The 16,622-nt window shown below is 42.4% G+C and overlaps 1 protein-coding gene across 1 annotated transcript in view; it reads left to right on the top strand.

Annotated features, from left to right (window-relative positions):
- The window catches only part of MACO1 (macoilin 1), a 62,660-nt gene extending 50,996 nt beyond the window's left edge, over positions 1-11,664 (top strand). Inside the window, exons 7-11 of the mRNA XM_028738808.2 lie at positions 1,526-1,684; positions 2,541-2,723; positions 3,745-3,865; positions 6,942-7,116; positions 9,584-11,664. Coding sequence (XP_028594641.2) covers positions 1,526-1,684; positions 2,541-2,723; positions 3,745-3,865; positions 6,942-7,116; positions 9,584-9,786 — 841 coding nt within the window. The 3' untranslated portion in view covers positions 9,787-11,664. The remainder of the gene's footprint in view (positions 1-1,525; positions 1,685-2,540; positions 2,724-3,744; positions 3,866-6,941; positions 7,117-9,583) is intronic.
- Positions 11,665-16,622: the final 4,958 nt, after the last annotated feature.

Raw genomic sequence — 16,622 nt, forward strand, 5'->3', positions numbered from 1 at the left:
CTGGGTGTAGGCTAGGGCCATGCCACGACCCCATCAGTGACCCTAGGGGTGCTCTTAATTGATGTATATCATAGGGCTCCCCCTATCGGTGGTTGACCCTTTGAGACTTCCTGCAGACGGGCAGGAGTCAGGATATAGTCTTGCTTCACCCAATTGCCTAAGCCAAACCACTCACATCTGTAACCAATAAAGTTGTGGTCTTATTTATCCCATTATCCCAACATATGTGTGTCTTATTTCTGGGGGAACTGCGGGGCCCGGGGCCTTGCCACGCATGAGGGTTATGGATTAAAAATAAATAAATGCTCTTATATTCAGACTCTATGTCAGAGTGAGAAGAAACTGTCATTTAAATCAAGACTTTTAGTGGTGTAGTATTAGCTAAATGAGCCACCTTGGCAGGAAAGGTAAAATATCAATTTACTTGAATGGCTGACATGGTTGTTAACTTTCAGTTGCTTTTATTTTTAGTTTCTATGTTGAGGCAAGATGGGGTGGGTGTGGGGCGATAGGAGCTTGCCAAAATCCTCTATCACTTATATATATTTGCTAGGTAAACCATGAAATTGTACTATTAAGATTTGAGTACACAGAATTGAAGTTAAAGCTTTCTAATGCTAAATTTTGCTGTGTTGTGTTCTCTTTATCACAGTTAATGTCAATAAAAGAAAGGGTTACCTTCTAGCCTGGGAAACGTACTTGCACGTACAACTGACAGATCCCTATTTATATCCCAAGTAAAGGCCAAACTACATATGACTGTGGCAGATCTGTGTTTTCAAATGTGGTTCGAGGAAACGGGTGCATGTGTGAATTTGGAACATAAAATGGTCATACGAGCTTCTGATTTTGAATTGTACTGTCCTTCTCAACCGGTTGCTTCTACCCTTTCCATTTCATGAATAACTTTCCCCCAGCCAAGCTTCAATACCAGAAGTGAGCCTGGCTGGCATAAAAGTAACTGGAGAAGAGATTTAAAGGGTCTGTGGGTGGTGGGAGGGGGGTCAGTGCAGAAATGTCAGGTGTGCGAGGAAGGAGGCTCTTCATCCTACCTACACATCACTTTTGCAATGCAAATTGCCTCCCTTATCTCACCAGCTTGCAACTTAGTTCTGCCAGTCATGTATCGCTTGACTCAAAAGATTGCACATTAATGGGTGCAATGAGATAAGAGGTTGGGTGGAGAAAGTGGAAACACGCTTAAAGGTCCTTGATGGCCTTTTCTTAAAGGAGAAGCCCAGGGCCAAACTTTGAGCATTCAATAGATCAGGCATGTCCAAGTCCCAAAAGACTGCAATCTACTCCCACTATAAAAAAACTGGAAGTGATCTACCCATTGGATTGACCAAAGGCTTTTTTGGGGGGGAGGGATCACTCAGGATCACGCAATTGACCAGGGGCGACCCGCAATCAACTGGTAGATCGCAATTGACCTGTTGGACAGCCGTGCAATAGATAAATGAAGCTATCTCTGTTCTCTTTAAAAATACATAAATTAAAAAGGAACTACTGCTCTTTATCCTAGGCTGGAACAAGATATTAAGAAGTTAAAGGCCGACCTGCAGGCAAGCAGGCAGATTGAACAAGAGCTGCGCAGTCAGATTGGTTCTCTGACCAGCACAGAGCGGGGGATTCGGTCTGAAATTGGACAGCTCCGACAAGAAAATGAGCTGCTTCAGAATAAGTAAGTTTGGTTCTCACTTCGCAATATAGTGGGCCTTTTCCTCCCAGCTGATTTTTGTACTTGTAATCTGAATTTTTTTAAATCAAATGCAGATTTTTGAAATCTCAAAGCCCAAGCCAGACAAAGTTTATCTCTCTTGAGCTCCATTCATCATTTCAGTGGAAAGAGATTTAAGATTTAAAAGTTCTCGACTATGCCCAGATAAAGGCCTAAATTTTGCACTCTGAACTGTTTGCTATAGTACCACACTCTTTTAGTACTGACAGTACTGTAGAAATTAATAACTCTTTCCTATTGGTCTGTAAAAATGCTATATGAGCATATGGAGAATGACATTTATCTCTTGTTCAAAGAGGCACATGATTTAAACAGCTAAAGGTCAGGCTTAACAGAAAAGTTATTCACACCTTAGCTCTGCCCAGTGCTGATTTCCTTCCACTCTAATCTAATAACAAGTGATGCACATAGTGTCCCCCTACCCAAATCCTTCCTATTATCCACTGAACTCTTACCCAAACTGGTAATTCATTGGAATTTAGGCATCTATATACAAATTCCTCTTAAGACAAGAGGTTCTGCTTTGACTTGTAGTGATTGGAGGTTGTATCCAGTGCTAGTCCTACTCAAAGCAAACCCATTGGCCATGACTTAATTTCACGAATTTTAATGAGTAGGACTAGCATTGAATGCCACTCATGTGTTACCCTCTTCTGCTGAAATTTAGAGAGCAGTCTCCATTTTCTCAGAAGGGAAAGCTGAGCACTTAAAAGAAGTTACACTTCTGGAATAGTACTTTATTTTCTTCTCAGGCTAAAGAAAGTAGCAGGGATCATGTTCCTTTTCTTCCCTCTTTCAGACTACATAATGCTGTGCAAATGAAACAAAAAGATAAGCAGACCATTGGCCAATTGGAGAAAAAACTCAAAGCAGAGCAAGAGGCACGAACCTTTGTAGAAAAGCAGTTGATGGAAGAAAAGAAAAGGAAGAAGTTGGAAGAAGCAACTGCTGCGCGGGCTGTTGCGTTTGCTGCTGCTACCAGGTACTAGGCTCCCTCCCTCATAACACTAGAATTTGGTGACATAGAATCATAGAGTTGGAATAGACCACAAGGGCCATCGAGTCCAACCCCCTGCCAAGCAGGAACATCCAGTGAAGCTGAACATTGGAAGATTCAGGACCAACAAAAGAAAGTACAGTTTGTTATATGCATGTGATTTTTTTTAAGGGTGTATAATATGAAAAAACAGATTCAGATAATAAAAATAAAAGTACTTTGCACAGTGCATATTTAAACAGTGATGGCCACCAACTTGGATGGCTTTGAAAGAGGATTTGACAAATTCATGGAGGAGAGGGCCATTGATGGCTAATAGCCATGATGGTTATTCTCTGTCACCACAGTTGGAGGCAGCAGTGCTTCTGAATACAGTCAAACCTTGGTTGTCGAACATAATCCGTTCCGGAAGACCAATCATAATAGTAATATTAATTTATTATTCAACTTCCGAAAAGTTCAACAACCGAGGTGCGGCTTCCATTCGGTTGCAAGAGCTTCCTGTATTCAAGCGGAAGTCGCTTTGGACGTTCAGGTTCCAAAAAATGTTCAAAAACTGGAGCATTTACTTCTGGGTTTTCGGTGTTCGGGAGCCAAAACGTTCGAAAACGGAGCCGTTTGAGAACTGAGGTTTGACTGTACCAGTTGTTGGAAACCAGAGGAGGGCAGAGTGCTTGGATCCTGCGTGCTGGTTTCTCACAGGCATCTGATTGGACACTGAGAACAAGATGCCACTGGCCTGATCCAGCAGGCTTTTCTTACGGTCTTACAGTGTTTCAGGTTGCAGGGAGGGATCACATTTTTGTATTCTCTTTTGCTTGATGATCACCAAGCTGTTTTATAGAAACAGCAAAAGGTATGAAGGCACGTGACACCACCACTTGGCCAGAGATAAGCAGACCTGGAAATGTGACTGTCTGATTGTAACAACACTTTTTTAAAAAAAGTGGCACACATTGAAAGTCTCTCTTTCCCCACTCCCTTGGTTCCTTTTTTTGTTTGGCAGAGGGGAATGCACTGAAACTTTACGAAATCGCATCAGAGACCTGGAGACAGAGTGCAAGAAGTTAACGATTGACATAAAGCTGAAAGAAGATCAGATACGAGATCTAGAAATGAAAGTGCAGGTAATGAGAGTGCACCTCGACATTGCATGCCTCCTTCACAGCCTGAACCTGACCCTTCAGAATGCCTGCCACGTTTTCTGTGAGAGAAGAGTGCATAGGGTTGTGTTTCTTTCTGTTATCCTAAATAGGCCGGACTTAGTCTAAAAGCTAATTTTTCTTTGTCATGCCTCCCTCTTTCCTTGAAGGAAACCTGCCTACTTGAGCTTTGCCAAACACCACTTTAATTCCCCCCCAAATTTTTTTTATTAATTTTCACAAAATTATAAACAAATAAAGCAAACAAACAAACATAAATCATTGCCAAACACCACTTTAAGGTGTGTGTTTTTTTACACATTACATTTGAAGGTGGGCCATGGATGGCCAGCCCCATGGGATATACAAGCCTAGAGCTGAGAAAACACAAATAGTCAAGGAAGCTCCTGACATGCACACACAGTTATCAGCATCTAGTGTTTTATGACTTGTCTCACTTCTGGAGGCCAAGTTTCATCTGTAATATACTTCTGCATACCTTGAAGTTCCTACAGGTATGCTGAAAACTTTGATCTATTTGCAGATTGCCCTGTTTTTTTCCTTCCCGAAGTGATTGGCACAGGACCACCCCTGTTCAGTATTAAGTGGGAATTGATAGATTTTTCTATTCTGCCTTAGTAGGATTATCATCCTGTTTATCCTCATAATACATTTATAATGTTAGGTGCCTTGCGGTTAAAATATAATACTCTAAATAAACTAATTGCAGTTTTTGAGCCCTCTTGGAGGAGAGGAGAAATTAAAATAGTGAGGGAATGGTATTTGCTGGGGATAATCAGTGGACAGAGAAAGGGTTAATCACTTGCCCTCCAAAAAGGGTAGTCCCAACCTGAAACAAACTATGATGTTCATTTGTATAACACTCTTACTCCATTGTTAGAAAAGCAAGCTTTGATTAAAGTTTTTAGGAACAGTGTCAGTTTTAAATAGAAATGTGCATTTTAAAATAACTCTGTAAAACATAGTTTCAAGTTTTACACTTGTTTCTGAACCTGTTCGTGGTTTCCCCCATAAATTTGCAGAGAAATGTTTCTGCATTTTCCTCTTCCTCTTCCGCAGGCCCACATAATCAAAGTGGCTAGGGAAAAGTAGTGTAGCCCTTGCTTTGCTACACAGGGAGCTGTGAAATGTACAAGGAATATTTTCGTAATAATCAAAAGCTTCTCACTTGTGTTTTAAAGTGAAAAACAGTTTGACTTTGTTGTATTGACAGGTATATTAAGTAAAACCTATTTTTTTATTGGCGTTCTCAAGTACATGTAACTCTGGAGGCTAAAATAGTTCGAGTACCCCACCCTTAAAATAAAGCCTGGACAGGTTGAGTAACTTGTCAAAACCCCTTAAGCAAACATTTTAATTTACAGAGAGGGAATTTTATATAACATTCTCCCCCATTTATCAGGAAGTTGGAATTTATTGAGCTTTTCTCTAGCGCTTCATTCTTGTACTCACTTTGCCTGTGGGGCCCCACCTGATTTCCAGTCCTGATTTGCCTTCTCCCTATTGTGGGGAGAGTCCGCAGTGCAGCGGAAAAGGATATATTTTTCATTGAGGAGGTGCCAGGTTCAAGCTGTGGTATCCCAATTGAGCAAAGTGTGTGCATTCAGATGGCAGGGCTAAGAAAGATTCTCTGCCTGAGACTTTTCAGAGCAACTGCCATTCATCCTGGGCTAGATGAAGTATAAGGCAGTATCATGTGTTGATATTTCTCTGAATGAGGTCCAAGTGGACCTAATAGGTTTAGGCCAGCAGTGGAACATGTTTTTTTTTCAGTCTGAGGGCCGTATTCCCTTCTGGGCAACCTTTCAGGGGCCACATACCAATGCTGTGGAAGACCAGAGGGAGAATTGGGAGGAATGAAATGTTACCTTTGTGCTGTATGCTAGTTTCTACCCACACCTCTATCCAGCATCAAGGGAAGCAAGAGACATTATCAGAGCTATAGAATGCAACCAGGCAGGCAACGATGCTCCAGGAGGGTGCAGGGCAAGACCAGATGGGATTTGTGGCCTTCGGAGAGTCCTGAGGCCAGATAGAGAAGCCTGGAATGTCACATTTGGCCCCCACGCCTAAGGTTTCCCACCTGTGTCTTACACCATGGCTGGCCAACTTCTGATGGTGGAAACTTGTGCCATTCCTTGGTAAGAACAGGAAGGCCCATGGGCGTAGCTATGTGTGGAGTGCTGCTTATGGTGCTCTCCAGCTGTCAATTACTCTGCTGCTACTGCATGCTTCCCAGCTCAGAAAACTAGAAGTGACCACCACCACCATTAGAATCTCACTGTTTCAACTGGGACAGTCTCTTTCCCAGCCTGGCATATAGTCCGCCTACATTTAGTGCAGGACGTGCAGGTTGACTTGAAGGTTGGCCGCCACTAGCTTAGATCAGATTCTGCCATAGCTCAACCTGCTTTGCATTAGAGGCTGTGGGTAAAGTCTATCATCACCACTCTCATTCCACCCCAGGAAAACTGGTTGTGGGGTCAGGAAGAGACTGTACTGCCATGAACATAGAGGGTCCATATCTCGGAGTGACTTCCTGGGGGTGGGACATCCATACAGCTTGCTCTGACATAATCTCACAAATTTACATTGACTTCCTAGTTAAATGTGGTTTTCAAGACTAGAAATTTGTGCGTTTTAATCAACAGCAGATTGGAAGAGCCCCCACATCAAGCCGGCTTTGTGTTCTGCAATTGGTACATTGTTCATGTTGAATGAGCCATAAGAATACACTGTAATCTATTCTGAGCCCTTGGGGAGGCTGGGTGAAGAAAACTGTATTACTACAGCTGAGCATGTCGATTTCCAAGCTGCAGCTTCTGCAGAGCTAAATTGCCTTAATGGTGTATGAACACGTATATTTTACATACTGCACTTGAGGTCAAAGGATATAACCAAGTTGCTCTAAACGCAGCATACTGCAGATTTGACCCCAATTTTTCCCCTTCCCCAGCCACAACCCTCAGTCTTGTTCTTTCCCCCTTTATCTCGGTATAAAGTTGCTGTTTGTAACAGTCCTGCTTTAATTACTCTCAAGGAACTGCGGAAGTACAAAGAGAACGAAAAGGACACAGAGGTGTTAATGTCAGCACTTTCAGCCATGCAGGATAAGACACAGCACTTAGAGAACAGCTTGAGTGCGGAGACCAGGATCAAGTTGGACCTGTTCTCTGCATTAGGAGATGCAAAAAGACAGCTTGAGATAGCTCAAGGTAAGTGGGATTCTCCGTGCTGCTGGGCAAAGTGATAGAAAATGAGGTAGTGCCCTCTACTGTCCAGTGAGATACCATGGGATACCAAAGAATCCAGTGTTCCTGTGAAAAGCACTTCTGTGCAAACACGGGGGACTGTGTGGCTGCTTGCTGGTTTTTATAGCCTTGCTGCATTTTCTTCAACTACTTCAAAGCCTGCTCCACAGCCCCAGTCTGCCACAGGACTATGAAGGACTCCATTGGGAAGGATGAGTCAGAAAAGCCCCAATACACACTTCCTGTTCTGCTCGTAGCCCTTTGGATTTTGGCCGCTGGCAGCTGGAACTACCTTTTGGAAATTGTTCCTGCTTGGAATACATGGGAAATCCCCCTCCCCCAATAAATTTGTCCTGTCTTAGTAACCACCACCACCCGACAAATTTCTAAGCCTTGTTGGCATTATTTTGGCTTTCCTTGAGATTCCTCAGATTTTTTTTGCCTGAGGAAGACCCCAGCGCCACACTGAATTTTGCTTTAGGCAACATTTCAGTAGCTCCGCCATGCTGCTGTAGGGCTCAAACCTTAACCAGCATTTGTTCGGTCAGGTTAACTGCTGCTTGGACGTCCAACAGTAATTCTGAAAGTCTCCGTGGAAACAGGTTAAACAAGAGAGTGCAGAGGACTGGTTTGGAGACGTGAGAGTAATTGCTTTGGTCTACCTGAACAGCAGTGACTTGGTCAGACAATCCTAATCAAATGCAGCAAACTCCACACCAAAGAAATCAACAGTGTTTTGTTTCTCTTTAGAGTGGAAGCAAACTGCTAGAAAACAGATGGTTAAATTTTTATTGGATCTCTGAGTGCAACTCCAAGTGCGGATGCTGCAGAAACGTAATGTGGTAGGAAATTAATAGCCCAGGCACAGCTGGAATTCTTCATTTTGTATACTCTGTCCAGGAAAACAAAATGCTGAGGGAAGTGGGAAGAGCAAATAATAAATGGCAATTTGCTTAAATAGTTTAATTTGTACTTCTCCTTCCTTAGCTGTTACTTTATTTTCTAACCTTGGGGAAATAACCTTCTTGCATAGGCCTCTATAAAAATGCCATTAGAGTTCTCTTCCAGGAAGTTTTAAGGAAATATCGTTTTTTCACCTCCAAGTTTTTACGAAATCCAGCAGGTGTATGTGCACCCCAGACAACCTTCATACAGTACCTTCCTATACTGTTTGCAGTGATCCAATTCACAGCTTCTCATTCCTCCCTGCGCTCCTGCTTTGGAGCTGCTTTTTATTTGTCCAGGCTTTTTTGTTCATTGAGTGGCCCATCCTTTGCCCTCATTTTAAAGTGGGGGTGGTAGGAGAACTCCCAGCTGTCCCGTTCCTGCCTCACTGTGCTGTGATGGTTTCATCACAGCAGGGCAACATGAAGGGCATTGACCTTGGCAGCAGGGATACAACAAAGGCAAATATTTTGTCTCTCCGGAAAATATTGCTGGAAAGGGCAAGCTCTTTGCTGTGAAAATGCGTGCCAAACTCTGCCACTTCCTGCTCCTTCCCAGCTCTTCTTGTGATTTGCTTTGGGCTGTAAACTTCCACTTTAGCCAGCAGAGGGCGCACAAAGTTAACAAAAGAACAGAGTCTCCCTCTATTTTTGGATGGAAAATCCTATTCAAGATAAAGTCCCATCAGGTCAACTTTGTCTAAATCATGCTCATCACCAGTACAAACCTATTCCACCCACCCCACTCCATCACCAAATAAAGAAGATAAGTACTGAAGGAAAGAAAGTAGATGTATGATTTCTACCCAAAACTTGGAAATAGGTAAAGCAAGAGTTTCCAGCATTAAGGAAATCTGAATGAACGGGTTAAAATAAAATGTGTCAAGAACACTGTCTTAGTAAAGGCATGCTTGTAAAGATCTTCCTTCCGTTTCACATGGCCGTAGAGGGAATGTGGAAATTATCTGCCAGAGCTAAATCTATTGATTACTGTGGAACACTCAGGTTTTAATTTAGCTGTACAGTTCTTTTTTTAAAAAGCTGTGCATGTTGTTTTAAAAAGTAAAGGTATCCCTGACCATTAGGTCCAGTCACGGACGACTCTGAGGTTGCAGCTCTCATCTCTCTTTACTGGCCGAGGGAGCCGGCGTTTGTCTGCAGACAGCTTCTGGGTCATGTGGCCAGCATGACTAAGCTGCTTCTGGCGAACCAGAGCAGTGCACGGAAACGCTGTTTACCTTCCCGCCGGAGCGGTACCTATTTATCTACTTGCACTTTTACTTGCTTTTGAACTGCTAGGTTGGCAGGAGCAGGGACTGAGCAACGGGCGCTGACCCCGTCGTGGGGATTCGAACCGCCAACCTTCTGATCATGCCACTTCTGATCCCCTCAGACTCCACCCCATAACATGTTTGTCCACAGTTTTTATCTGGTATAAAAACCTGGCATTTGGTGACAGTTCTTTTCCTTCCTCTTTAATATTGCAGGGCAAATAATTCAAAAGGATCAGGAGATCAAGGACCTAAAACAGAAGATAGCAGAAGTCATGGCAGTCATGCCCAGCATAACATACACTGCGGCCACCAGCACACTGAGTCCTGTTTCCCCACATTACTCTTCCAAATTTGTGGAGACCAGCCCTTCTGGACTTGATCCCAATGCCTCAGTTTATCAACCCCTGAAGAAGTAAAGACCAGCTTCCAGTTTGTCCCACGGAAGGCATCACACAGAAAAATATCTTGCAGTCAAGATGAAATTTGTATTGTGTGAGACTGTATTGATTTATTGTTTAAAATAAAAAAATAAAAAAGAGGGAAGTGGGGGGAAAGAACCTGAACATCAAGGTTTGGCTAGAACTGCCCATCAGTTTTTTCTTGTAAATTTTTAGAAAACCTCACAGAACTTTATACGGTTTCTTTCTTGGCCAACGCATTAAGGGAAAAAGAACCCACGACTCTTGGTTTTCACATAGCAAATTCTGCCTCTCTTTTTTTCCCCAAAAAGAACACCTCTTGTAAGGTTTCCTCTTGAAAGGATAAATTAACACAGAGCTCCGCTTGATACAAAACCCTTTCTTCCCATTTTAAAAAAAACAACATAATGAAGCCAAAATTACAAATTAAGAGTTCAAAGGAATAATGATGGAAATTCCTTAGGGTTTTTTTTTTTTAAGGGCAAGAGGGTTTAAGTGCTCAAGCAAAGCTTTTGATGATGTTAGTGGATTGTGAGGCAGAGGGATGGGGAAGCGCATGTGCAAGAAATCTATTAGCTTACCCCTCTAAGGACCAAACCATATTTAAGGGGGCATCAGTTTTAAGGGAGGGCATAGGGATTGCAGAAAGGGTGTAGACAATAATGTAACATTGGTGGTTGTGTAAAGTGTTTAGTTTCCCATCGGTGTATTTAGTCACTTGAGAACTGCTAACAGTCTTGTTCAACAGTGCCTTGGGGAAAAAAAGATATTTCAAGAGGAAACTCGTTCATTTAAACAATTTTCTCCCGCTTTCACTATCATCTAGCTTGTAATGCCGAGCTCGTTTTACAGAGTCTACTGCAGATCGTACATGGTAATTTAGGTGCCCGTTGCAATCCTAGTTTACATCTCTTTTTTGTTTGTTTGTTTTGGGTACAAAATCCAACAGTGTTCACATGGTTAGGATATGCTGTAGAGGGCTCAGACAGCAGAGGGAGTGTTTTGGTGAAGGCGGAACTGTGCAATGTACTATATACAAGAGACTGTCAGGTTGGCTCAAGAACACGGCAGTTTGCGGGTTTTCTTTTTTAAAAAGTCAACTGCGATTATGCTTTATATCATCTTGTGTTTGACAATTTAATTTCAATGGGGCTGACAAAATCTCAGCAGTTGTGCCAAGGAGCTTTTTTTAAAAAATAGTAATTTTTTAAAAAAGAAACTCATAAAATTGCACAAAGATTTAAGTTTAAATGTATATTGTGCATTGGTAGGAAAGTGTGTTGCACTGGCGACTTTCAAAGTGTTTAAGGTTTGGGTGTGGGTGGGAGGGGACTTGGTGGGAGGGGTACAAAATCGTATTAGTAACTAGCAAAATTATAAAATCAAACCATTATGATTTTGCCAACATGCAGTGGACTCTGGAAGGACAAAGTTCTTCTTTAAAAACAACAGCAATTTTTAAAGTTTCATATGAATTGGCAAGTATGCCTTGTTTTAAAAAAAATTAAGTAGGACAAGCAAGTCAATAAAAATAGTATTAAAATCCATCATTTTAAATCAGATTCTTTTGAGATAAAAAAAAACTTCTAGCTTTAGCCAGGTGTGCATGTTGCTGTCATTTTGCATTTTTGAATCATCTTGTGTAATTGTCACCATGAAAGTGTTACTCAGAAATGTCATAGGTTTTCATCTTTGTGCAAAACATGGACTATTGTCACTGACTTTTTTGTGTTGAGGTTCCCCCATTTTTTATTTTTTTATTTTTATTTTTTTGCTGCCCTTTGGGCACAACTTTTGTTGAAATACTCGGTCTTGGCTGCATTCTTTTTTTTTTCTGTGGGGTTTACAAAAAATAAACATTTTCTTGCAGATAAAGTAGTTTTCTACTTTTTTAAAAGAAGAAATGCTATTATTATTATTATTATTTATTAGAGTTGTTAGTTGCTTGTAACCTGAAGATCAGTTGATTTGGTGCTCTAGTGCTACAAGCCTTCTCTCACCACAAACTGAAACTTGATGGGAAAATACACTGGAAAGTGTGTGCTAACACGTGCTTGACACAACTTCATATATCCACCCTAGCATGCCAATTAGAATGAATGCCCATTAAATAGCTGACTGTCTTACCTTCCTGAAAATGTTGTGCAAACGAATCTGGATGGATTCTCTATTAATGGGTCATATGGAAGTGACCTGGGTCTATCAGCTGGTTAATCTTACAATTTTTGGTTGATCAGTAGAATCTGCATATATTTGCTTATGAGGCAAAGCAATTTTCAAGAAAAGTGCACACTGGTGGTTTTTATAATTGGGGGGGGGGGCAGGGCAGGGATTATTTAAGAATAGGTTGATTCACACATTACATGGTGACTAAGTGACCACCCACAACATGCTCCTTCCCACCAGCTGAAACGCTCATTTTTTTTCTTGTCATCTTTATGAGGTTGGAGCCAATGTTACAGATTGACCTTAGCAAGAGCTGCCTGCCAAAGGGAATAGTTGCCTGGCTTGTAAAATCTGATGTGTCTGATCTTACCTAGAAATTTGGCACCAGTTGATCAGGTAGGTTCTGCTCTATGCAAGCTCTTAACCATGATTTACACTAACCATAGGTTGGTGCTTTAACCTCATTAAGATCCCGAATGTATTAGGTTGCCAAGCTAAGCCCTTTTCCTTGAGAATGTTTGCATGAAGACAACTGGTGTGCCCTGACTGTGCCTAATCCTTAACAATAGTCTTAGAAATAACAAGAATCTCTGGTTAAGGAAAACAAACCATAGTTAAGCAATACATTTTCTCCATGTGCCTGGAGAGTGCTTCAAATACAAACCAAATTTAGCCAGACTCTATAGGGCGACCTGATGGACATTGAACCCTACCTTTTTCCTTCTACACATGACAAAATTAGCTCTGGGTATCTGTTTACTCAAACCAAATCTGCGAGGGGTAAAAAAAAATGGACCGAAGGTCTGAAAAATGACAGTTTTATTTATTTCCTACAAAGATCTTTACTTTCCTCCTAAAGCATGCCAAATGCTCAAAGCCTTCTTAAATCGAAGTGCAATGCAGTTTGTGAACTCTGCTATCCTTCCTGGATGATTAGGACAGACATTACATTACATTGTCCCAATTAAAATTATGAGTTAGGAGAGGTGAAAACTGTGTGTGAAGCATGTCGCGTGTATCTTTTATATGCAATGAGAAATGAATGGAAGGCAATCATTCCGGACAAAGGGAACTGCACTTGGCCGGCCTTTGATACACAGTTATATGAACTGCTTGAAATGAAAAGGAAAATCCCTTCAATTGGCTCATCAACTTTTATTTTCTGTTTTGCCAAATTGTGAAGCCAGGACTGCAGAGAAAGGGGGTGGAGGGAGGTTGGATTATAACAAATTTGGCTTATAATAGACTTCTAACCAAAGAGCTTGAAGTATAATGTTCGCCCCAAATGATTGACTTACTTGGAAATGAATCCATGCGAAGAGAATGCCCCTATCAGTTTTACTTATCACATTCATTATGCATCCACAGATTTATCTCAATTAAGCCCCTTTTCAGTGAAATCTGAAGGATTAATGTTCTATTCATAGATCCAACTAAAAAAAAAAGCACTTTCCCCCCTCCCAGTCCTTTTCTGAAGTCCTATATAATGATTCTGGTAAAAAAAAACCCAGCCCTGAGCAATGAACTTGCTGGCACAGGATGCCAAGCACTGATTGGACAAGGGAACTGCAGAGAAGCAATTTAAACGGGCGCTTGCATGGCAGTCCAGAATCCCTTTGGTTGGGAGGGAGTAGGGAGGGAATCTGGTGACATGAAGGAGCCAATCCCATGCCACGGCCTGCTATATAAAGCTTTTAGTACTAGATCGTTCCTCAGTCTGGGCAAGTTGTCAGAAGCCACCAGGCTGTTCCTACTTGACCCAAAGGTCCATGCCTGACAGCGTCTAAATTCTGAAAAGAAGTATTTTTTAAAAAATTGTATTTATGTATATAAATGTTTCAAGGCAGCCAACAACATTTTTTTTAAAAATGCAGAAATGCAGCAAAAGCAGAAGATCAAATAGGGGAGTAGGAAAGAAGCAGAAGAGGAAATATTCATCACAGTGGCTCAGAGGTGCAATAGCTGGGTTTTTTTAAATTAAAAAACAACATGTTGCTTTCGTCACCAGAAGGTCAAAAGCAGAGGAGCTGGAAATTGGTCCCACAGCCTCAGTGCCATTGTGAGGAAGGCCCTCTCATGGATAATTCACATACCACCCCATACCTCAACTGCAAGGTAACCAGAGCAGGCTCTCCAAAATGGTTCCTGAGGGAGAAGAAAGTTCTGTAGGTATCCACTTAAACCCATTGAAATTGATAGACCTAAGTCATGCTCATTTCAATGGGTCCAGTCTGAGTCAGACTAGTATGGTATACAACCCCACAAACCTTACTTTTCAGAGCACAATCCTATTTGAAATATGGTTCAGGCCTGGTCCAAGTCTACCTTAAATCTAAAGAGGCTTAAGGATGGACAGCAGGAAGGGCAGTTGATGTGATGGCCTGGGACTCGGGCTCGGAACCAGAACCGGAGGTGTCTCAGTCCGCACTGGATCCTCTGCCTCAGGTGCCATCTGAACCGAGTCTGGGGCCTGATTCTGAAGAGCCCCAGTCTGCACAGGTTCCCCTGCAACAAGCTCCAGCTGGGCCGAGTCAGGGGCCTGAGCCTGCCCTGGCTCCAGATGCGGGGATTACCTCGTTACCCTCTGCTGGGTAATCACGTACAGCTGCTCCACAACCAGTTGGGTCAGGAGAGGCTGAGGTGGCCTCTGGGTCTAGTAACCCACTGACATCTCCCAAGCTACAGAGACTCAGGTCTGAGAGAAGTACTTGCAGGAGGAGTGCTCACCTTCAGGCGAGACAGGGAGGTGAGTCACCGGGGGATCAGGACCAGCCGTTACCCCGACAGAGATAAAAGGCTGTTGGACCCTGCCCCAGGTTGCGGGAGCAACGTTGCTGTTTGCCAGAACCTGCCTGTGATCCTGTGCCTGACCTAGCCTGGTTTCCTACCTTGTGACTTGCCTTGGCCCTGTTGGACTGACTCCTCGCAGAATCCTTGGATTCGGGACCGGACCGGGACCACGTTGCTCGGGTTTACCTCCGGCCTAGCACAGTTGAGATCCAGGTATGGCTGTAGGTGCAGTTGGTAAAAGGTATTTCTGAGCCTCCAGTGACAGAGCTGGATTCAGACATACCCCCAAACTGAAAACCTGCTCCTTCAGGGGGAGTGCGAAAGGGTGTATGAATTGCAGGTGTTATATGAAAATGTTGATTTTTTCCCCTGTGGTATAGTGTATTTATGTTCTTGAATGTAAGTGGCTTGGAGACCTTTTAGGGATCAAGCAACTAATAAGTCTAAATAATAATGATTGCAATAACAACCACCTAGACTACCTTACAGGGTTGTTGTGAGGATAAAATGAGAGGGAAGACCCTTGAATGCCTGGAGAAAGAGTGGGAGAAAGTGCAGATAAATAGCCTTACCAGAATGAATAGAAAAAGCCTGTGATGCTTCCCTTTCTTTGAAGGGACAGCTGAGCTAGTGTTATAGCTTGCTCAAAATACTAATTAGTATTGGGTTTTTTAAGAAGAAAGAGAGCAAATCTGAAATTTCTTTGTACCTTAATTGAATCCCATTTCCTCTGATATGCTGCCTGATAAATGCCACAGAAGCATTGCGGCAAATCATCTTTAATAAGAAAGTGGGGGAGACCAGAGAAACGAATCCAATAAAGTTGAAAGGGAAGTCGACTCCCTCTTTTTATTTCTAAATTTCCTCTCTGGCAGTTTGAGCAAAGCATTGTTTTAGGACTGTGTTGTCAGAAGGGGAAAAAATCTTCCTTTCCGCCACTTAGCAGCTTTTGACATCTCCTCTGCAGATTGAAAGGAAGCTTCTTGCATAATTATTGCAATTATTTCCCCTCTAAATTTAGGCGGGATGGCAATGAATGATGGCTCAAGAAGAAATGTAAGCTATACTTGGATAAGTGTGTTTTAATCTCTATTTGGAAGCGTGCTGGGTGTTTGGAAAGGTGACATGCATTTTGAAAATTGCTGCAGTTAGGTCAGGTTTGTCTGTTCTGTTCTAATGATGGTGTGTGTGCACACTCACAAACACGCACACACACTGGCTATGTCTAAATATATAAATGCTCAAGCTTACGCCTATATAATTTTGTATGTGATTGGGTGTTTGTCCCCCTAGGTGCTCTGGTTTTTGTTTTTGTTTTAATCACACATCAAGTTTAACTGTAGAAGGCCTGTAGCTTAATGGCGAGAAAGAGAGAGAGGCCTCTGTCACCAGCATTTTCCAAATGAATGCAGGTCTGCAGGTTTTTCTGGAATCTTCAGCTTTTGCTAAAGCAAATAAATAAATGTGGTGGTAAGCTAAAACAGGCTTTTACTATCCAGCATTTCTGGTTTCCAAACCTGATAGCTTTATCCTACCAGTATTTTCCGCAGCAAACATTAAATATCTAGACATCACCTGTGCGTTTTGGAGAGTTTATTGAGGCAGGGCTAGCAAAGGAAGATGTGTGAATACAAGTTTATGAAATCTCTGCTTTACCTGCGTTCTGCGGGAAGCACTCTCGTGGTCTTCAGCTGGTGGGCTGGTGGCCTATCCCTATGTAAAAAGATATGGTCTGAGAAGTAGGTCTCCAAAAGTGTGTTTGGAAGGTGCCAGCTTTGGAAGGGCTGGTGTAATGCTGGCATGTCATCAAGGCAGGACCCCTTGGGGCAAATGTCCAGGGACCCACTCAACAGAAGGAGCACCCAAGCTGCTGGGTG

The sequence above is a fragment of the Podarcis muralis genome, chromosome 7 (genome assembly GCF_964188315.1).
Source record: "Podarcis muralis chromosome 7, rPodMur119.hap1.1, whole genome shotgun sequence".
Taxonomy (NCBI): Eukaryota; Metazoa; Chordata; class Lepidosauria; order Squamata; family Lacertidae; genus Podarcis; species Podarcis muralis.